This window comes from Onychomys torridus, chromosome 9 (genome assembly GCF_903995425.1).
Source record: "Onychomys torridus chromosome 9, mOncTor1.1, whole genome shotgun sequence".
NCBI lineage: Eukaryota > Metazoa > Chordata > Mammalia > Rodentia > Cricetidae > Onychomys > Onychomys torridus.
Window position 1 is genome coordinate 6,380,903 of NC_050451.1, and position 22,057 is coordinate 6,402,959.

At 44.0% G+C, this 22,057-nt stretch overlaps 2 protein-coding genes across 4 annotated transcripts in view; one reads left to right on the plus strand and one right to left on the minus strand.

Moving 5' to 3' along the window:
- Wdfy4 (WDFY family member 4) overlaps positions 1 to 22,057 on the minus strand; it is a 211,328-nt gene that overhangs the window by 35,749 nt on the left and 153,522 nt on the right.
- Lrrc18 (leucine rich repeat containing 18) lies at positions 1,768 to 21,662 on the plus strand. 3 transcript variants are annotated; one of them, XM_036200055.1, is made up of 5 exons: positions 1,768 to 1,805; positions 1,976 to 2,072; positions 2,755 to 2,845; positions 15,751 to 16,611; positions 20,762 to 21,662. In XM_036200055.1, exons 4-5 carry the CDS (start codon positions 15,848 to 15,850, stop codon positions 20,766 to 20,768), a joined length of 771 nt encoding a protein of 256 aa, XP_036055948.1. In that variant the 5' UTR covers positions 1,768 to 1,805; positions 1,976 to 2,072; positions 2,755 to 2,845; positions 15,751 to 15,847; the 3' UTR covers positions 20,769 to 21,662. The 3 variants fall into 3 exon arrangements, with proteins under 3 accessions (XP_036055948.1, XP_036055946.1, XP_036055947.1); XM_036200053.1 differs by having other exon boundaries at positions 21,208 to 21,662; XM_036200054.1 differs by lacking the exon at positions 2,755 to 2,845 and having other exon boundaries at positions 21,208 to 21,662.

Consider the following 22,057-nt stretch of genomic DNA (forward strand, 5'->3'; position numbering starts at 1 on the left):
AGGCCGAGGCAGGAAGTCACAGAGTTTGAGGCTACCCTGAGCTACAAAGTTGGACCTTGTCTTTCAAAAATAAAAAAGAAGAAAGAAAAAGAAAAGAAATCCATAAGAAGACAATATTTTTCCCCAAACTAGAGACCTTCCCTGGTCTGTCCCTCACGGCTTTCTTTACCACCTCCATAGCATGCACACCTTGCATACAGTTCTAGATCTAATAATAATATTTGGTGGTTGTCTGGCCTGGTCCAGATTATGTGGCTGTCTCAGCTACCATCTGATTTTTCACTAAGGCCAGTTTCCTCATAAGTGAAGGTAATGGTTATTTCATTGTACGTACTATATCCAGCTGCCACAGTTACACCTGATTTTCCTTTTCGTAAGTCTTTGCATATCGATCTTTTAAATATGTTTTTCTTCTTGTATATCTTCTTTTATAAAAATAATTGATTTTGTGTTTTTACTTATCTGAATTTCATGACTTTTAAATTATGTTTTCTAACTTCAATTAAGTATTCATGTATAGGTATAAATATTCAGATTATAAATATATCCTGCAGTAAAATTTTGAGTATTTAAAATTTTTCCAATTATATTTTAAATTCAATTAAATAGCTCATTGTGTAAATTCAGTGATGCATTTTACATTATCTTTATCTTTAAAACATAAAATAGTAGCAGCATCATGCCATCAAGATCTTTATTTAATGGTGAATTTTCTTTATATTTTTAAATTATAATTAGTTCATTTTGCTTCTCTATACTTTTCAAAATTTTTATTGCTTGGATTAATTATAGATGTAAAAATATTTAATTGATAGCCCTTCTACTTCTTTTCTAATTCATGTTCAGTTAGAGGAATTTACAATGTTAATTTTTATTACTCCGTGTTATCCCTACAATGCCATTTTCTTATTTGCAGAAATACACTAATATTTGTTGTTTGGCTGGTTTTCTTAAATGGGAGAAATTTGATCTAAAGCGGAGGTTCTCAACCTGCGGGTGCAACTCCTTTGGGGTCGACAAGCCTTTCACAAGAGTTACCTAAGACCACCAGACAACACAGCTATTTACATTACAATTCATAACAATAGCAAATTACAGTCATGAAGTGGCAACAGAAATAATTGTATGATTGGGGGTCACCACAATGTGAGGACTGTATTAAAGGGTCGAGGCATCAGGAAGGCTGAAAGCCACTGCACTAAAGGAAAATACAAGTTGGAAAACAAAGCCAACAAACACACAGGTATATGAGCAGCAGCAGAAAAGGCCATGCTTACATGATTCAATGTTAGTTCAAAACACAGACCCCAGAAACAGCACAGCAACGTTCACTGAGAACCGCTGACAGACAGAAAATGATTGCCCACTTTTTTTTTTTTTTTTGAGCTGAGGATCGAACCCAGGGCCTTGCACTTGCTAGCACTTGCTACCACTGAGCTAAATCCCCAACCCGCCCACTTTTGGAGTGACCTCATGAGCACTGATGTTGCTTTGATCCAATTGGGTGAAAAGAAAACCAAACTGCAAGAAAAGGAAATAATTCAAGTAAATAAGCATAGAAAGGATAGCCCTCCTACAAGAGAAGGGCAGGAAAATCCACAAATACATGGGAAATAAGGAGGACATGGAATGATAGCTCATGGGGCTGAATGCTACTGAAGATGGCGTCCCTTAAAGGGTGCTGTTCAGTGTCTGCTGGGGCGGTTGCCATGGAAAGCCTCTGTGTTGGAAACCCTCTTTCCCTACCCTGCTGCTTGAAGCCTGAGAAACACACCCCAGCTGCAGGAGCTAGGGTGAGGGTGAGGGTAAGTAGCAGGGGTGTGTGTGTGTGTGTGTGTGTGTGTGTGTGTGTGTGTGTGAGAGAGAGAGAGAGGGGGGGGGGGGGGGGGTTAGGGCCACAGATCAGGTTTCCTCTTCCCGGGAGACTAGTATCCTGGAGACACTCAGCCTGGTGTCCTTTCCTTTTGCTTTGTAGGCTGGCGTCAAGATTATGCTAATTAACTCCAAGTCCCAAGACTCTTGTTGCCTGGTGACAAAGTTGCACAGAGGAAGAGCAGCAGGACAAAAGGCAGGTAAGGTTTTGCTCCTTGGTGGCCCATGCCTATTGATCTGCTTCAAACCTGCTTCCCCTCTCTCCTCTGAGCAAATAGCTCACAAATGTCTGCTCTCCTGGCTGCTTTGTTTACAAAACCCAGACACCAGCTAATGTATTATTTAGGAGAGGAGGCCACATACCCTGAGCCCTGGCCAGGACAAACAGCTAGTTGGGGACACAGGCTGGTTTTCAGGTGCCTGGAGCCATGGGCAATCTTGGCAAAGGAGATGTATGACCACTGGGTACATGGGAGTCACAACTTGGTTCTTTCTAAAAGCTGGGTCTCTCTGAACATTTTTGCTGGCCCATAGCAGGGGGACATAAAATGCAGGTTCAGAAAGGCCAAGAGACTTGTACAAAGTCCCACACAGAGGGGGACAGAGAAGTGATTGGCCTCCAGGCTAAAATGACACATTGTCCTCTGGGTTTGAATGTCAGCCTCCAGAGCATAAGGGAAGTGCTGAGACAGCCACTGTGCCCTGCAAAGTCCTGGAGTGCCAGAGCTTGTCTATTGGTGGCTTGGCAATGCTGGCTAGTGCTTGGTGTCACCAGCTTCTTTGTGGGTCTCCAAAGGGTCCCTTGCGGCTGGGAGGGGGAGAACTTCCTCCACTGCCCACAAACCCAAGGTGTGTAACTGCAACCACCCCTTGTCTTGACAGACCACCCACTGTAATAGCCACATCAGATTATCACCAATTTGATCCACCACCAGCCGTGAATCAACATTTCCCAGAGCTCAATCATTCTCCGGTAATGAGACTGGTCTAATGTTTTGTTTGTTTATTTGGTTGGTTGGTTGGTTTTTTGTTTGTTTGTTTTTTCTTTTTTTGTTTGTTTGTTTTTGGAGCTGAGGATCAAACCCAGGGCCTTGCGCTTGCTAGGCAAGCGCTCTACCACTGAGCTAAATCCCCAACCCCAAGACTGGTCTAAAACCATGGCTGGGTCTGTGGCCCATACACGCCTTCTTTTCAGACTGGGATATGTAGATAGGTCTTGGCCTGGACAGGACAAACATTCCCACAGGACCTAGCTCAGCTCCCTCCAGCTCCTAGATGGGGTAAGGCAACAGGAGCTTTCCTGTTGGCCCAGAAAGCCAAGTGCATTGCAGGACATTGCAAAGTCAAACTTCCATGGACAAACCAAATGGAAGCTAGGTTCACAGCACACAGAAACAAGAGATGCTGGCTCTAAGTCGGTAGTGTGTAACCTGATAAAGGACGGGCTGTCAAGCCTGGGGGGTTCTTCAGGGAAGTGGGGTGTATGGATTAAATGAGATGAGGCTTGCAAAGTATTCAGACATAACTTATACCCCATAAAAAGGGGGAAATGAATAGTAAATGCTAAGACCTCTAAGGCTCCATCAACGGCTCCTACTACAGATAGCAAACCTCTGGGTACACATTACCTTCCTCTGCCACTAATCTATTCTGTCTTCATGTGCCCCACTTTTCCCTTTTCCTGTCTCCCCAGCAGCCAACTATTCCTAGCCAGACACATGCAGACCTGCTCCTGAGCAGGTGGCCACCTCTCACACATATTAAGCATCTTTCATGTCACATGCCTTTTATACCCTGAGATCATTCCACCACCTGGTATGCATGAAGAAATTGAGCCAAGAAAAGACTGTGACTCAACCCCAAAGTCACATGTTAGCAGCAAGTAGGTAGCCATGGCTATAGTCTTAGACCTTTCACCTCTGTGTGTCAGGCCCTGCCCATATTCTATTCTTCCCTACTCTTCATTCTCTTTTCGTCCAAGATGTTCTCACAGCTCCTTAACACCTCAGGCTTCTCCCGACTCTCAGGACATCTGTCCTTGAGACACACCCCTCTTCCTGGACTGTTCTTCCTCCAGTTTTCCCATGTGATGTCTCCTAAGCATTTCAAGGAACAGTGCAAATGTCACCTTCCTAGAGAGGATTTTCCAGCCTCCTCTGAAATTAGTCATTCCCATTCACCAGCATCTGCATCTTGACTCCAGTACTCCTCTGTACAGTTACTTCTATCTCTGCAGAGCGTTTATACCCCTGGAAATGGCCCCAGGCTTCTTGACTTGCTTCATCAGCAAGTGGGAAATTCATGAAAACCACAACACTGTCTGCCTTAGTTATTCACTGCCTGTCTCCTGACCTGACCTCTATAAACCTCAAAGAAAACCAGTGAGTGGATGGATGAACAAATGAATGAACAAGTGAATGATTAGCTTGTACTATATAGAATTCTAGAGATTAAAAGCAGGTAAATACATCTCTAAGTTACTTTGATATTCTTGTTTTGCTGGTGATATTAACAGCATGTGTTTAAAAGTTGCAGTGGTTTCATTCAGGAGTCTGCAATGACCGTTTCCCAAGGCTACTCCTGACATGTCAGAGATAGTGTCCAGGGTTGCTGGCGAGAGGGAAGAGATGGTGAATGGTGTTGCCAGGTTAATCTCAGTCCACAGGGGTCAGCATCACTGAGCACACGCCTTAGCATATACGAATCACCACGTCTTCTTTTTAACAAATTACAATTTACTGGTCTATTTTTCAGATAAGTAAACTGATCCCAGACAGGTTATATGGCCCAGGCTGACAATGACAGTTCCTGCTGCCTGCTCTACAGTGCTTTCATATACATTTGGAAAGGGACAGATCAGATGGCTCCAATGTGTGTGATGTGAGAGGTCTGAAAAACTGCCTTACTAAACACGGTAGTAATAGTTCATATCGTTCCTGCTAACAGTCTGTCTGTCCAAAGTCAGCAAGAAGGGGCCACTCATATGTTTAACATCTTAGAGACTTGCTCTTACACACATACACACACACACACACACACACACACACACACACACACACACACACACACACATTAAACAGAGTAGGAAAAACCACTAGAATTTGTAGACCATAAAAAGTGCCATATTGTGCAAGTATATGTGAACAGTTCATATACATTGCAGAGAATCAGGAAACTCTGCCAACAGCAACACTGTTCTCTCTAGAGAGTATGATGGTTGCTGCTGGCATGCCTTTTCCATTGCTGCTTCCGTGTGTGTGTGTGTGTGTGTGTGTGTGTGTGTGTGTGTGTGTGTGTGTACTCATAAGAATACTGGGTTCATATGGACACTTAGTACTTTCTTGTTAACATATCTTAAACATCTTTCCACTTTTGGAAAAAAGGTTTATATATATATATATATATATATATATATATATATATATATATATATATATATATAATTCATTCTGTGATTATACAGTAATTATTCAATAATCATCTTTTCTTTGACATTTTAACTGCTTTTAACTATTTTATACACAGGAAGTTCTATCTTTGTTTCCTAAAGAGGGAGTCTTAGAAACAACTCCATCCATTTCCAACAGCTGGTACACCTCTCCAGTTCTCTGCATCATCTCTTTGCTCCATCCCAGCCTCCTCCTTCTGCCATAGACCATCTCTCCCTCTGGATGCTTTCCTTCTCTTCTAGATTTAACTCAATTAAAACAGCTCCAACTATGATGCTACCAAGCCCCCCAGCACACTCACTCTTCCAGCCATACATGCTGCCACAGGGATGGAGAGGTGGCTCCTTGATTAGGAGCACTTGCTCCCAGAGGACCCAAGGGTAGTTCCTAGTAGGTCAGCCACCTGTGGCTCCAGGTCTAAAGGATCCAGCACCCACTTCTGGCCTCCACCATCATGTCTCTCTCTCTCTCTCTCTCTCTCTCTCTCTCTCTCTCTCTCTCTCTCTCTCACACACACACACACACACACACACACAAAAAAAAAAAATTTAAAAATCTGTAATTTTTTTTTCTTTTGAAAAACTGTAAGTATTCCTGACCCCAAGAGTGCCACACCCAAGCTGGCCATCGCATTCAGTGACCAACAAACCCTGGTGTGCCTGAGTTTCCTTCTACCACAAAACTTTTAAAAAATATTTTTGTTTTCTAGAAATTGTTTTACTGTAGAGAGAAAAACAATGAATCAAGTTAGTTGTACTTGTGTTGTCGGTTGATGTGTTGGGGTACAAACAGAAATGCATGTATTGCAGGCCTCCCCACATGACACAAGAGTCCTGTGTACCTCCATGAGTCCTCTTGTCTTCCAGGATGAAGAAAGGCCTTGGTGGCAGAGATGGTTGTCATAGTATATCAGTGGTCCTCAACCTGTGGGTTGTAACTTTTGGGGGCAGGGGGACATGCCAAATGATCCTTTCACAGGGGTTGCATATCAGATACTTACATTACTATTCATAACAACAGCAAAATTGCAGTTATGAAGTAGCAATGAAATAATTTTATGGTTGGGGGTCACCACACCATGAGGAACCGTATTAAAGGGTCTCAGCATTAGGAGGGTTGAGAACCACTATAGTACTGGAGGGTGTTAGGCTACAGTTTGTAGGAGTTTTCTACCCAGCATGGGCCCTGGAGTCATGACTCCACCATTGGCAGGTTCTACCCCACTGTCCACCACGGTCCATGCTCCTCTCCTCACTCCTCCCAAGGCTGCCACACTCTTCCTTGTATCTTGTATCTTCCCTTGTATCTCAGCAACCCCCGCCCGCTCCAGGATCAGCCTCTGGGTTATCTATTACCAGCAGAGGAAGCCGAGGCCCATGAGGCTAAGAAGGTCATCCAGCCTCTGTGGATGGTGAGTGGGGACCATGTGGTCAGCACCCTGGTCTAACAGCTCTGGACGTCCATCCCCTCTACCATACCACCTCTCTGAACCCCAGTTTTGGGGTCTGCCAGGGGAGAGGTGGCTGTGAAAAAAAAAAAGATGGGAGCAACTTCTGTCTGCAAGAGCCGAGTGTAAGACACGGCGGCTGCAGTGGAGCTGAAGGTCGCCTCCAGGGTCTGGAAGCACCCGTCCGACATGAGTCCTTTGTCCTCTGCTTGTGTTCTGGCTGGTTGGTGTGTTCGGAACATGCGGTTGATGAACAAGGCCTTTCTAGTCCGTTAAACTAATAATCTTAAAATTTTATTTTAATTGTAAGGCACCTATTCCCTTTTGTTCCTTTAACAAATCCAATTAAAACAGAGTACATCCAGAATTACAAAATAGATGCTATTAAACCAATAAGAAATCATAATCTTTTGTTATGGGGCCATGTGACCCCTGGGGAACTTTTGCTCCAAATAAAAGTTGAATTCTTATTACCCACCAGGGGGGAGAGGGCAGTTTGACAGATAGCAGCTTCCAGGCAGCACGTATGCCAAGCTGGTGCACAGAGAGAAGTAAATCATGTGTGGGTGGGCAGGGCTGCACACACAGAAGGGCCCAGCAAGATCCTCAGGACAGCATCACCAAGTTAACCAGATAACTGCCGAACCAGCGAACGATCACCCTGTGTAGACACGGCTGAGAGAAGGAGCGTGGTGGGCTGGGAAGAAGACTCCTCCCCTATGAATCTAGAACAAGTCTCTACATGAGCTGGGACAGATCACTCATCCTCACCCCCACCAACTCCTTAGCAACCTCCCCCTCTAGAGTGAGAAGAACAGCCCTGGTTCTGAGGAGAGGTATGAGGCTGGAAGGAGAGACAAAGAATGAAGAAAGGGGCATGGGTGTGTGGGGCCAGTTTGGCTACATGACACTAGGAAAGGCTGAAGGGGGCAGGAAGTATCAACTGACAGATGACATGTGCACAGAGCTGCCGTAGACCACAGGCTGTGCTGGAGGTCCCTCCATCCCCCCTCCCTCCCTCCTTCCTTCCCTCTCTCCCTCCCTCCCATGCTGTCCCTCCTGCTTGCTCTCTCTTGCTGGCTCTCCCACCACCACCATGTGTGTGTTTGTCTGTGTTGTCTGTTTTTATGAGAAAAGGTCTCACTGTGTAGCCCAGGACTGACCTTCAACTTGTGATGATCCTTGTGTCTCTGCCCCTCAAGTTCTGGAATTGCAGGCATATGCCACCATTCCCAGCAGAAGGGTCAGCTTTTAATGTGAGCTCAGGTGGAGAAGAGTGCCCAGCACTCTCCAGGGCAAAAGTGTGCCTGCTTAGGCAGGGGCAGGGAGTGCAGTTAGCTTCTTAGCTCAGTGATGCTGGGTGAGAATCTTGTCTCTTTACATCCTCAGCTCATTCAGCATAAAAAGATGTTCACACTAAGTCAGCCCCATGGGTACTGAAGGAGCTGAAGGACAAACTCCCTGTCTTCATCACTGCCCACATAAGCAAGCAAGCACACACATTTATTGAGCCACTGTATGGCCTTATTCATGACTTCTAAATCTCTCTCTCTCATTTGATTTTAATAGTTAAACTACCCCATCAAGGCTATTAAAGATGACTAAAATTTATGCTTTGTAAACTTATAGATATATATATATATATATAGATAGATAGATAGATAGATAGATAGACAGATAATACATACATGCATGCATACATACATACATACATACTTAATCTATGATCAGGTAAGGGGTGGCCAACCTAAATGGTTTCTACAATTCCCATCTTCATCTATTCCCTTCAGAAATTCAGTGGGATATGTGCATAGCTGACCTATTCAGAAACTTAGGCCAAACTTATTATCTCCTTGATCTCACTATCTAGTTGGCAGAGTGTACATTCCCTTTAAACAGTTCTCAGATCAAGATAGGCAATGTTAGTTAGCATGTACTAAAGCCAGTGTTGAGTCACTGAGAATCTGGGGACCCTAACACTCTTGGGTCCCACTATCATGGAATCCACTAGTAAGAATTCACCTTCTTAGCTTGGGACATTGCCTTAATATTCTATTGCTGAAGGTTGGGTGGGGGTTCTAGTCTGGGAGTACTAGGATTCCAGAATGTCTTCCTCATTTTGGAGTTGATGGAAGCCTAACAGATGTATAACTGTAGCACAGTTAGCACAAAGGAGGTTGAGGGGCCACAGATTGTGGTGGAAGTTTATGCATAAATTTAGCTTTCAGAACCATCTAGGTTTGACTTTGACTATGCCCTGTGTAACTGGGGGCAGGTCACTTGACTATTCCGAGTCTAAATTCCATTCCTTTAATAAATAGGGTTGGTCTCTGGTATAATGGCTATAGAGACTGGAGATATATGAGGGCCCAGTAGCACGTTCACAGCAAGGACCTTAGCGCATCTCACCTAGTCATGGTGCATGACTCTTGACAGCATTCCACAATAGACACCAGAAAACCCTGAGATCATTTCCCTGTAAGATTCCATCCACAATGTCTATATCTCTCCAAAGTAGAGGCAGTCAGTAAAAAAGTGGAGCATTTCACAGTGACACTCCAATAGCACTTCTAAGTCCAAACAACATCATAAAACAAACAGCACACAGTTCCTGGGTGAGAATGGGTGCAGAACAAATGGCAATTCTTTGTCCCAGCACAGACTGTGCAGAAGTCAGGAATCAGTGCTGATTTGGGGGAGATCTGTGAGGAGTTCCAGATACATCTTCTCCACAAAAGGGACTCAGTGACCTGTGTCTCTTCCTCCCAAGTGGCTCTTCATAGGATGCTAAATCCCCTCCTTGGAGTAAGTAGACATGTTTGGGGAGGGGATTGAGGACACAGGAAATGATATGAAGCCATGTGGGAAACCATAGAAGCAGGTAAGCTAGTTTGTTCCCTGCCCAGTAAATGTGATAGCAAATGAACAAACACAGTTCAGTGGTGTTCAACCTATGACAATTAATCCTGCAATTTCTTGACTTTCAGGTGGGGGTAAAAGTAATGACCACTCAGCATCATACTTGGGAGTTTGAGTTTATTATTTTCTCAGTCTGGTAATGTGACATATGAACCCCTCTTTCAGTGGTGGGTGGCTACCACCAGCACTCTACAAGTGCTGGGTGGCTAAGTTGAGCTGTTTGGGAGATTGGGTAGAGTCAATGCACTGTTCTCTTACAAGTGAGGAGGGGTTATCAGGGTATAACATTATGCCACACTGAGACCAGCTGTACTCTGGGCTAATGGATTTCTCAGGGAAGTTCTTGTCATTGCCTAAGAGACAGCCCACAAGCAAAGGGCATTTCACATCCATGTGACATGAAGTTTTCCCCAAATACTGGTGAAGAAACAGTGGTAATCTGATGGGTCCAGTTCAATTATGTGTCTATCCTACCTCTAATACATCAGTCAAAGAATGAAGTAATTATTGTGATACTATGCTAGGAAATTATTCAGACATATTAAACCTGTAAAAACAGTCAGTGTTACTTAAAAATGGAGTCAAAGGCTCATGAGTATGAAGCACCTGACACATGCTAGCATTATGATGATTGTAAGGACCTTAGAGCTGAAGACATTTGCAAATGTTTTGATAGTATTAAAATGTAAGTTGCCATTACATTTTTAATTTAGCTATCCATGGGGTGTCCTTCCATGCTGTTTCATTCACAATGACTAGATAGAAAAATTATTCAGAAATTAAAATCAGACCAACAGGCCCACTTTTCCCTCAAGTATAAAACACAACTGTAGATGAAAATGCAAAAAAAAAAAAACCCCAAAAAAACCAAAAAAAGGAGGGGGGGCTTACTTGGAACCCTCTTATACTGGGCTTTCCAGTCTGTGCATGTGCAAACAAGACTCCCTCCATCCACAGATCCCTCATCCATAGTCCATCTGTCTATCTGTTGTATGTATGCATTTTCTTCATTGTGTGGATTAGCCACACTAGGATATTTGAAAGCTTCACGAACTAATGAGAACAATCTGTTTAATGTTTTGATTACACGGAAAGATCGTCTGTTCTACTCTTCTGTCACTGCTCACTCTCCTGTTCCATGGGTCGGTGGGCCTGGCCTTAAACAGCAGAGTGACAGGGGAGAGGTCCCTGACCTCTCTGCCTCTGAAATTGAGCTCATGGCACTGCTTGATTCCAGTGGTACTAAGCAGCTTCAGGATGAGAAGGGTCTCTGATTAGCACAGCACACCAGGCCTTCTATAACTAATGATCCCAACCAGGGAATGGTGGCCTTGAGGAGAGCATTAAGAAAGGGGGTTGGGGGCTCCTCATGTTCCCACCTGGCTTGATCTGTCTGGGGATCCAGACTCACTAGGGAGGTGGCAAAGTGCATTAGGCCAGTCAGCCCCCTACTCTGCCTTAAGCTGATTAATGGGCAGGCTCAGAGCCAAAGGGCCCATTGGAGAGAGGCTCCTTAATGGAACAATGTTCTATAGCCAGCCCCTCATGGCTCCCTTGCCCCCACTACTCAGACCTCAGAGGACTTCTTCCCACAGCATGGGTGGGCTGTGGGGGCAGGTTCAGCTGGCTTGGCTGGATCCCAGTCTGCTGGAAGCATCCTGTCTTGTCCAGGAGCTCTCTAACTCATGCTTGAAGTTATCTTAAATAGAAGAAAACAAAATGGCAGCCAGCCTTGGAATATGCAAGGCAGTCTGGTGGCCAAAATTAGTGACCGTCTGGATTTTAGCTATTTAAACTAGGGTGTGAGCTCATTTACAATGTGTGTTGTTCACATGCTTGACACCAGGCAAGCCCCAGTACACTCAATCAGTGAGTAAACAGATGGATTCAGGCAAGAATAAGCAAAGGGACTTGGATTAAATCAGTCTCAAAGGAGTAAGAAGGCCCTTAGACAAAGGCAATTTTATTCACTACTTGTTCAGGCCCCAGGCTATGTCTGCCAAGTAAAATACAGGCCTACACAGGATTTGAGATGTTCGAATTAACTCTGTCTTTTGTTTATCTTCAACTCAAGTTTCACTAGTGATATTCATTTTATTTGCTATGTCTTGGCGCTCTACCATGGAGAAGCATTGATAAAGAGAAGATCATGAGTATATAGGCTTTCCTGAGCTGAATTCATCTTTTTGGTGAACTCAAGTGCATAACAGTTTCTCTGACATGTCTCCCATGAACACCTCTTGCCTGTGTTCACAGCAAGGTCCAGATGTGCACATCTGCCTGCTCTTTAAGGGACAGAATGGGACTGTTGTGGATACACACACACAAAATGTCCTAGATGTTCAACCTAGTCTGACTATGCAGGCACAGAGAGAAATTCACAGAGATTGACCATGGAGTTACAATTAGTTTTTGAGTTTAAAATGTAGCTACAATAGCATCTCCCCTTTGGGGATGCTAGCCTCTGAGCTTTAAATATATACAGATGCATGTAACTGTCTCCAAAGCAGGGTCCAGGTAGCTCCACCATGCCCAGGAAACTCAGCCACACTGCTTCCTGGTAACCTAGTGTCCCCAGCCCATAGTTCCTGCCCTGGTGGATCTGTTTCCTGCAGCTACATAAATGGATTCATTCATCATGCAGACCATTCCAATGGCTTCTTCCAGGCAGCAGTGTGCTCTTAGGAGTCACTTAGGTTATTGTACATATGAGTAAATATGTTCTTTTTACAAACATTTCTTTATGAATATTTGAAATGCATTTTTCACTGATACATCATAACTGTACATATTTGTAGGATAAGGTGTGACATTTCAATGCACACACACAAAACATAACAATCAGAGAGAGATAATAAACATAATCATCCTTTATGCTCAGCATTATTCTAGCGTAAGGAATCTGTCCACCGAAGGATGGACCGTTCCCTGTGGGGCAGTTATGAACGGGGAACTGATAAACACAGGAATAAGCTTTCATATGAACATGAGCTTTTCTTTTCCTAAATACCTTCTGGGGAAGATGAAACATCTTATGATGAGAATGAAACGTCTTATGATGGTTAATTTTATAAGAATAGCCAAACTGTTTCGGGGGCTGCACAAGGTGGTTGGTTGCACAGCCTCGCTGGTCCTTGTACTACTTACTGGTTCTATGTTTCTTTTCACAATTGGCCTTCTTCCTCTATTCTGGATTCCAGACATTTTTGCCTGTATCACTTACACATATTTTCCTCCATTCTCTGGTTTTTCTTTCCACGCATAGTGATTTGTCCACAGAGCAAAATTTTTAATTTTTTAAGACCATTATTTTTTGTTTAACATTATCTTTTAGAGGAATGTACTTTTGCCAAACTATAGGTCATGAAATTTTCTCCAATTTCTTTTAAAAGTTTTATAGCTTATATTCGGATCCATGATCCATTTGTGTTAATAGTAGTTATTTCTATTAAGTTGTTAATGGTTTATTTAATTTCATTTTTTTAATGTATGAATGACCAACCACCCAACACCATTTATTGAAAAGTTTGTTTTTCTACTGAAGTTTTGTCAGAAATCGACTGACTGTGTTGACTACATTTGTGCAGATCTATTTTCTGGGCAGATTAGTCTATGTATCTGTTTTCTGTCCCATTAGTCTATGTATTATATCTGTCCCTCTGCTGATAACATAGGTTAATTACATGGGAAATTTAAAAGTTATTATATATGAATCTTCCTCCAATTTTTTCCCTTTTTCAAATTTGTTCATTATTCCTAGTGGTTTTATCTTTTAACATTTAAACATTTCAAAATTTTAGAAATCCTTATGCATATAAACATGAAATATAAAATCCATATATATATAAATATATATATATATATATATAGAGAGAGAGAGAGAGAGAGAGAGTGAGAGAGAGAGAGAGAGAGACTGACATACAGACAGGTAGATAGATAGATAGATAGATAGATAGATAGATAGATGATAGATAGATAGATAGATAGATGATAGATAGATAGATAGATAGATAGATAGATACATGTATATAATCTTACTGAAAGTTCAGGTGGGATCATGGTATTTTGACCAATTTCAGCAGAAACAGCTTAACTGTATTGGGTTTTCTAACTCAGGTGTGCTATATTTTCCCCTTTGTTTAGACATTTTCTTTAAGTTATTATTTCATAATTTTCATCATAGAAGTCTTCATTAGTATATATCTGAAATAGGAAAGTGTTTTCCTTTTGAGAGCATTGTTTTTTTTTCAAGTTTTAGGTTTTGCTTGGTCCTTGCTAATATGTAGACATCTGGTGGAGCAGTTTTGTCTTCACCTTACTTACTACAGTCTTGCTAAGTTTAGTTATCAGTTTAAGGAACATCCTAAAAATTTCATGATAGTCTCTATGTGGACAGTCAGGTCACCTGCGCATACAGACGTCTTTGCTCCAATTTTTTCTAACAGTACCCCCTTTATTTTCTTGTATTATTTCATTCTCTAGCGTTTCCAATGTAACACTGATAGGTACAGTCAAATGCCTGTCTTATTTGTACACCTGGAGTCAGGGAGGCATTCAGTTTCTTTTAAAAGAAAATACTTGAATTTTAAATTATGTGCATATGTGTATGTTGTGTGCACCTCAGTGTAGTGTCCCCAGAGGCCAGAAGAGGGTACTAGATTCCCTGGAGCTAGAATTACAGGTGGTGGTGAGCTGACCAAGGTGGGTACTGGGAACTAAACTTATCAGCTACAAGAGCAGAAAGTGCTCTTCAGGGCTGAGTAATCCCTCCAGCCCCATTTTCCTTCCTAATACGTGACTACAAAGTTCCAGGGTTGCCTTAAATCATGGTTTCACTTTCATGCCACAGGTTTTGACTTGTTTTCATTTTTTGTTCAGACTGTGGATTATCTGTGGATGTGTTGCTCCATGGCTGACTCCATAGAGCCTGCCACTCGCTGTGGGCTTTCCTCACTTCCAAGCATCAGTCTCCCTACCTGGACAGCAGGAACAGCACTTGGTCTTGTAAGACTGTTGAGGAGTAGAAACACTATGTGTACTTAGTAATGAATGTTTGAGACCCAGCATTAGGGGTGCTAGGCAGTATTAGACAATCTATATCCCCTACCAGCTCTGGAAAGAGACTGCTTTCACAAACAGGGAACCCTAGGCAGAGAGCTACAGAAAACTGCTAGCTGCCGAACTGGACTTCTGAGACAAGCATACTGAGGCCAGAATCCTCACTCTGGTCACCCTCTACATTCTAGGGCTCTGTGTACTTGTAACCATACCTATTTATGCAGAGCAATCCACAGTTGACTGTCAGTGTGGGGGATGTGGGGAGGGCTGTGGAGCAATGGAGTTGAAAGAATGTTCTCTAGAAGCTTTGGCAGTCCCACCCTGGCAGCCTCCATGCCTGGGGAGAGGACTAGAATTCTGGATGCTGCTGTGAAGATACACCCTGGCTCCCCAGGCCCAGTCCTGCTCTCGTCACCCCGTAGTTACAGTAACCAAGGCCTGCTAGCTCTCCTGGCTCTTAAATGTGAAAGGGATATGATAGTCATTTTTAACACTCACTATTTCTCCCTTCCAGGCTTCTGCCGCCTCTAACAGCAGCAGCCGCCCCACCTCCACAGGCTCCCCAGGATGGTCTTTTGACAATGCTAAGGAAGACTCTATAATGTGAAATGTCTGGGAAAGTAGCACATAGCCAAGCATACATACTCCTGCACATGCACATGGACACACACACACACACACACACACACACACACATAGAGAGAGAGAGAGTCAGAAGGCTAATTCCCAGGAAATAGCCAGAGAATAAGACAGAGAGAGACACTGAGGCCCTCCAGCTCAGCACTCCCTCTAACCTGGGAAACTGACATCTGAAGAGATGAAAACTGTTGTTGAAGAACTCTGGCATCTTTGCTACTGCACTATCCCAATTCCTCCCTGCTACCCTGGTTGTTTGTTTGGTTGGTTGGTTGGTTTGGTGTTTTTTTCCTTCCTCTCGGTACCAGCAGGAATCACAACAGTGTGGTGTCCTCTACTAACTAGACTTGTCTTTTCTGTTCTTATCAGAGCTTACCTTCTAGCAGTTTTATGTGACTTCTTCCTCAAAGTCATCACCATCAACTCAGAAAAACAGTCTTCAAATACACTCCCATACTAAGAGACCATGGCTAAGGGTGGGAAAGGCCCAAAGGGCAAAAAGATCACCCTCAACGTGGCCAAGAATTGCATCAAAATCACCTTTGATGGGAAAAAACGCCTTGATCTGAGCAAGATGGGAATCACCACCTTCCCCAAGTGTATCCTGCGTCTCAACGAGGTTGATGAGCTCGACCTTAGCCGCAATCTGATCAGGAAGATTCCTGACTCTATCTCCAAGTTTCAGAACCTGCGATGGCTGGACCTGCACAGCAACTACATCGATAAGCTCCCTGAGTCCATAGGCCAGATGACCTCTCTGCTCTTTCTCAACGTCAGTAACAACAGACTGACCACCAATGGGCTGCCTGTGGAACTGAACCAGCTCAAGAACATCCGCACCTTGAATCTTGGCCTCAACCACCTGGACAGTGTGCCCACCACACTGGGGGCACTGAAGGAGCTCCATGAGGTAGGGCTACATGACAACCTGCTGAGTACCATCCCTGGCAGTATCTCCAAGCTCCCCAAACTGAAGAAGCTCAACATAAAGAGGAACCCCTTTCCAAAGTCAGATGAGTCAGAAATGTTCTTCGACTCCATCAAAAGGCTGGAAAACCTTTATCTGGTCGATGAGAAGGACCTGTGCACAACTTGCCTGCAAAAATGCCAACAGGCCAGGGACAAGCTGAACAAGATCAAGAGCATGGCCCCCTCAACACCAAGAAAGGCCATCTTTTCCAATTTGGTTTCACCCAACTCAATGGCCAAGGATTCCCAGGAAGATTGGAGGTGACCTGGGACCCTGACCCTGAGGCAGGAGGGGAAGGTGGGAGGAGCAGGCAATAAGCTGGGCCCAAAGGGAAGTGCTCTTGTGTTACCATAGGAGCCTTTTGATCCAAGCCATAAAACACCATTCCCTACCTATCAGACTATGGTTTGGTTGATTGAAGGGCTTTTTGTCTTTTGCTAGTCTGCACACTGCATTTCTCTCCTGCATGCAGCTCAGGGAACCAAGAAAGGACCCTCATCTATCTGTCCATCTCATTTCATTAGTTCCCGTGGCCCAGGGAACTATCAACATACTTTACTGTCACTGGCATTTGGGGACACATTGTCAGCTCCCAAATATGGAACTCATTCCATGGAAAATTTTTGGATCTAGACCTCATAGGCTAACGGTCTCCAAGGGGCTGGTAGAAGAGCAAATGGCCCAGGGATGGACAGGTATTACCGTTCAGCATTGCCAGGAAGTAGGCAGAAGCAGCACTTTCAACTACATCTGCAGAGCTGCTCTAGGGGCTTTTCTGAAGGCCCTTGGCTGACTGTAAATGTGCCCAGTGCCATTTGAGAGCCTTAGGAAATGAGAGAGGTCATTGCGGTAGATGCAGGGGCCACACGCGATGGAGAAAAGCTTGGCTGGCATTGTACAAGCTGGAAGAGAGGCCGTCTGAAAGGAGCTGGTTGGAGCATTCTGACCTGAGAGACTTAGAGGTCAGGGACCTTTTCCCTCATCGGGGAAAATGGAATGCTACAGCCTGTGGGCTTCTGAGCCAGGTAGCATGGAACTTCAGTTCCCTCCACAGAGAGCCTAGAGTACACCCAAATACTGCCACGGTCAGAGTCAGGAGTCATACTAGTTTTTCAGGAAGAAATGATGATTGTGGCAATAATGTTCCCATTACAGTAAGCCCTCGTCCCCCACAAGCCCACTGTGTCCCTTCCACTCACTACTAAAGGACAGAGGAAGACACCCTGCAAAGGCCTTTCCCCTGACTTGGCCGAGTGGGTGGCAAGCTATGCAGTGGTGACCAGTGTCCAGTTCTGGAAGCTTCAGTGCAGGGGGCAGGCAGTGGCTAGTGGCCAGCTCTGGAGGCCTCCGTGCAGGGGGCAGGCAGTGGCCAGTGCCCAGCTCTGGAGGCTTCAGTGCAGGGGGCAGGCAGTGGCCAGTGCCCAGCTCTGGAGGCTTCAGTGCAGGGGGCAGGCAGTGGCCAGTGCCCAGCTCCGGAGGCCTCAGTGCAGGGCGTGAGCTCACTTCTTCACCCTGTAAACCATAGCAGACACCACCCTTCATCTTCTAGCTCCCCAGGACTGGTTCTCATCTCATGATGCTTAGCTTGCAACACTTCCTATTGTGCTTCTAAAATTCTCAGAATAATCTAGATTGAAAAGTAGTTTGCCCTGCTTATTAAATATTTTTCACTACAAAAAATAACCAAAGCACAGTCTAGCTTTAAACAGAGTAGCTTACCATGTCCACCATTCTGTGGCACAAAAAGCTATAATAGTGGCATGCTTTCTTGCTAGTTATTTTTCTGTGTGTACATTTCCACATGGCTATAATTAGAGCCTTCATGTCATTTCTACCCTGTTTTGAAACCCATGTTGTCACATGGTCTTTGGAGCCAACACTGTAGACATCTGCAAGACAACCGTTCTCAAGATATGCGTAACTATACGTTCCTGTGGGCATTTAGCTTGTTTCCAGATTTGCACTAATGGAAATAGTTCTATGATGGGTGTCTGGATAACGAACATATTGTAACATGGTTTAGATTATTTTCTGGCAGCCCTGCATCACTGGAAATAGTGTGTTCAAGGATCTTTTTTAGAATAATTGTGACAGATGTCATCAAGTAGACTGTACACATTTATACCCACAAGCAATGTATCTCTCAAAGCCCACTCACCACATCCTCCCCCATGTGGCCACTTCTCTTTGTGTCTCTCTCTTCTTTTAAGATCACAGATGATTTATTAGAAGCCCATCTAAAAGTGATGCCATATCTGAGATGTGAGTTACTACAACAGGACCCTGGGCACAAGGATCCCTTCAGGAAATATATCTGTTGGGAGTAGAAATTGACACTCAGACACCTGGGTCTCAGGAGAAAGATACTCTCATCAGGTCTGCTTTGGGATCCACAGCTGTGTCTGCGTGGATGTAGTTCCCGCCTTTTGTTTCCTCTTCTCTTTTCTTCTTCCCCTCCTTCCCCCAAGACAGGGTTTCACTACATAGCCAAGGCTAGCCAGGAATTCACCATGTAGACCAGCCATAGTTTCCTAGACAGGGTTTCACTATGTAGCCTAGGCAAGCCAGGAATTCACTGTGTAGACCAGAACAATAGCCAGAGAAAGGCAGGGAGAGAAGCACGGATCATCCTTTAGTCCAGCTCTGCATCTCTACCATCTGGGAAGCTGATGTCTCAAGACGATGTGAGCTGACGGCCTTTGGTGTGGCTTGCTGTTGGTGATGCCCGGACCCCTCTCTGCTACCTTGCTTCTTTCTCTGTAGCATCAGGGATCACAGCACAGTGTGCTGTCCTCTTCCAACTAGATTCATCTTTTTCTGTCCTTATCAGGCCCATCTCTTCATCCCAAGTGCTTGGATTAAAGCCCCCCCCACACACACACACAAGCTGTTGGCCCTTCCCTACAAGTTCTAACACTGCTATGAGGAAAATAAACACTTGGAATTTCTCTCTTCCAATTTTTAGGCAAAACTCCAAATAAATTCATTCATCAATTCACTAGGTCTTAAGGTTGTGAGCTCTGGTGATAGAATCTGTATGACCACACAGGAATAGCATACAGTTCCGTATTTTAGATGGGAACCTTCTAGGGCTTCTATTTATGGTTCAATGTCCATAGGTGAAAGCTGAGATGGGAATTGTGCCCAAACTAGTATTCCCTCCCTCCCTCCCTCCCTCTCTCCCTCCCTCCCTCCTTCCTTCCTTCCTTCCTTCCTTCCTTCCTTCCTTCCTTCCTTCCTTCCTTCCATCTCTTTAGTCAGCATGGAAAAAAATAGAAAAACTGAGCATTCCTGCATTCCCATGACTTGAGAGACTAAGGCAGGAGGATGGCTGAGAGTTAGATGGTAGTCAAGATTAAATAGCAAGAGTCTAAGATTTAAAAAAAGGGGGGGGGGATATTTTGGAAATGACAGTCTATTTCCCCAGTAAAGCCCATCTGTTCACACTGGGGATTGATTCTTCTGCTTCTTCCTCCATTGTGATTTTTAGCCAGTTTGTGACCCCCTTGTGAGGCTTCTGTGGTTCTCTTTTCAACCCAAATCTTGAGTTCTTCTTGGAAGTGCTTGTCAAGAAACTTCATTTGTTTGTGCTTTTGATGCAAGTATGCAAAGACAGTGAGAGGCTTAGAGGCCGGGGCTGTTTGGATATCTCTGTTGTGGTCCGCATGAGAACGCAAAGTGTTGATTTTCTTCTCAGCTCACTGGAGACATGTGGATGATGACTTCATTCTTGTGGAACTGAGTGGCATGTGTGATTTAAAATGCACTCTGATGTGGCACCTGTTTTTACAAGCGGCTGGTTGGAACACTTGGCCACTGTGTCTTCTGCATTTCTGAGGTCTTAGGTGAATTCAGAATGTTAGCCAAGTCTCTCAGGACTTACCATTTTCATTCCAAGCATGGGGACTTCTTCAGGGATCCTAACTTCTAGTGCCACAGTTAGTATGTGGAATCTTGGACATGTCTGTCAGGGAGGAGCCAGGCTTATGACTACAGACTCTTCCTCTCTGACCCAGGCATTTTGGGATCCACACAGAAACATGATCTAGAGAACAGCAGCCGATCTGTGGGTGCTGCCCAGTTCAACTGCTCCTCTTGAAGCACTTTCTCTGGAGAATGAGTCCTACCTTTTCTAGGCATCCGGAGAAGTCAGCAAAGAGAAGTTAAGGAAAGCATCACAGCTACAGCCCATCCCGGGAAGGGTCTGGGTCTTGACTGGATTCTCCTGTCTGCTCTGTCTACTGTCCTCTCCCTCACTGATCTCCACTGGAGTAGACACATCTCACATGCTCATCACTGGTCCTCAAAATCACTTCATGACCTGCAGCTCTCTGACTGGCTAGCATACAAAAAAAGATGCTTCCTTTCTATCCCCAATGGAGATGTTACCTGTACTTTCCCTTTTTCTAGGTCCTAGAAAGGGATTTAAGCACACTGGACTTCATCAGGATTGAGAACCAAGCCAGCAGATGTCTTTGATTTGTCTGGTGTGCACTCCAGTCAGACCCATTTTTAGCTAGGAAATGCTGGCTACCAGACAGAGCAAAGACGGGAAAACAGAGTGCTTAGCTGTCTTCTTCTGCATCATATTTAATACTGATGCTCTTTCCTGCTATGAAACACCACTGCCTGCCATGTTTATTCCCTGGAAGTTGCATTAAGCCTGGAAATACTTGATACAAAGTCATGGGTTTCTCTTTCCTCAAGTAGAACAGAAACCATCTGCAGTGACAGTGGTTCCTGTTTCTGAGAGACAGGTACAGCCTGGGTGACCCTGGGGTGATCACAGTATGACCTGTGTTTTGCCCTGGTTGCCTGGAGCATTTGCCTCAGTCTCTTGTGTCTCCATTCCTCAGGTTGAGCACAGCATCCTTCTCCTAGAGTAGCTTATGGCAAAAACACGAAGACCAATCAGCTAACAGAAATAAAGGACTCTGAAGAAGAAAAGTCCCAAATTAGAAGACAGAGTGGCACAGGGAACATTCTGGAAGACAGGCTCTCCGGTGCTGCCCACGTTACTGAATTGCTCTATCAATTTTACTTTGTTTCCCTTGGTTCTGGGCTACCTGCTTCTGAAAAGGCCTTTGAAAGATATTCATGTGGTTTTCTGCATGTATGTATGTAAAGAGAACATTTAAGAAAATTATAGATATACATTAATTAAAGACTTCAAAGTCTGCATTAAGAATGAAAAGTCTTTAGGTCTCTACATGTCATTCAAAATGGTACAATCTCTTCACCAGTAAATTGTAAAAATTACATGTATAGGGCTGGAGAGATGGCTCAGCGGTTAAGAGCACTGGCTGCTCTCCCAGAGGACCTGGGTTCAATTCCCAGCACCCACGTGGCAGCTCACAACTATCTGTAACTCCAGTTCCAGGGTACCCAACACCCTCACACAAACATACATATACTAATGCACATAAAATAAAAATAAAGAAATTCTTTTTAAAAATTACATGTATGTAATTACATACATTAAGGAGATAAAACATGTATAAAATATGCACATAGAGAAATGTATTCAAACATACTATAGACAAGTTAAACAAATTTTAATTATCCCCTTAGTTGTGCACAAAAAAAGCAGCAAAAAGAAAACAGGGATAATCAAGGAAAGCACAGACAAAAAATAAAACGGACAGCTTGTGTTCTAACATGTTAATAATTACATTAAATGTAAATGGCCAATTTTATTTGTAGTGG

Coding starts and splice junctions, on each gene's coding strand:
- Lrrc18 (XM_036200053.1), top strand. CDS start 15,848: ATGGCTAAGGGTGGGAAAGGCCCAAAGGGCAAAAAGATCACCCTCAAC. Junction 16,612..21,207: donor GATTCCCAGGAAGATTGGAG/GTGACCTGGGAC, acceptor TCCATTCCTCAG/GTTGAGCACAGCATCCTTCT.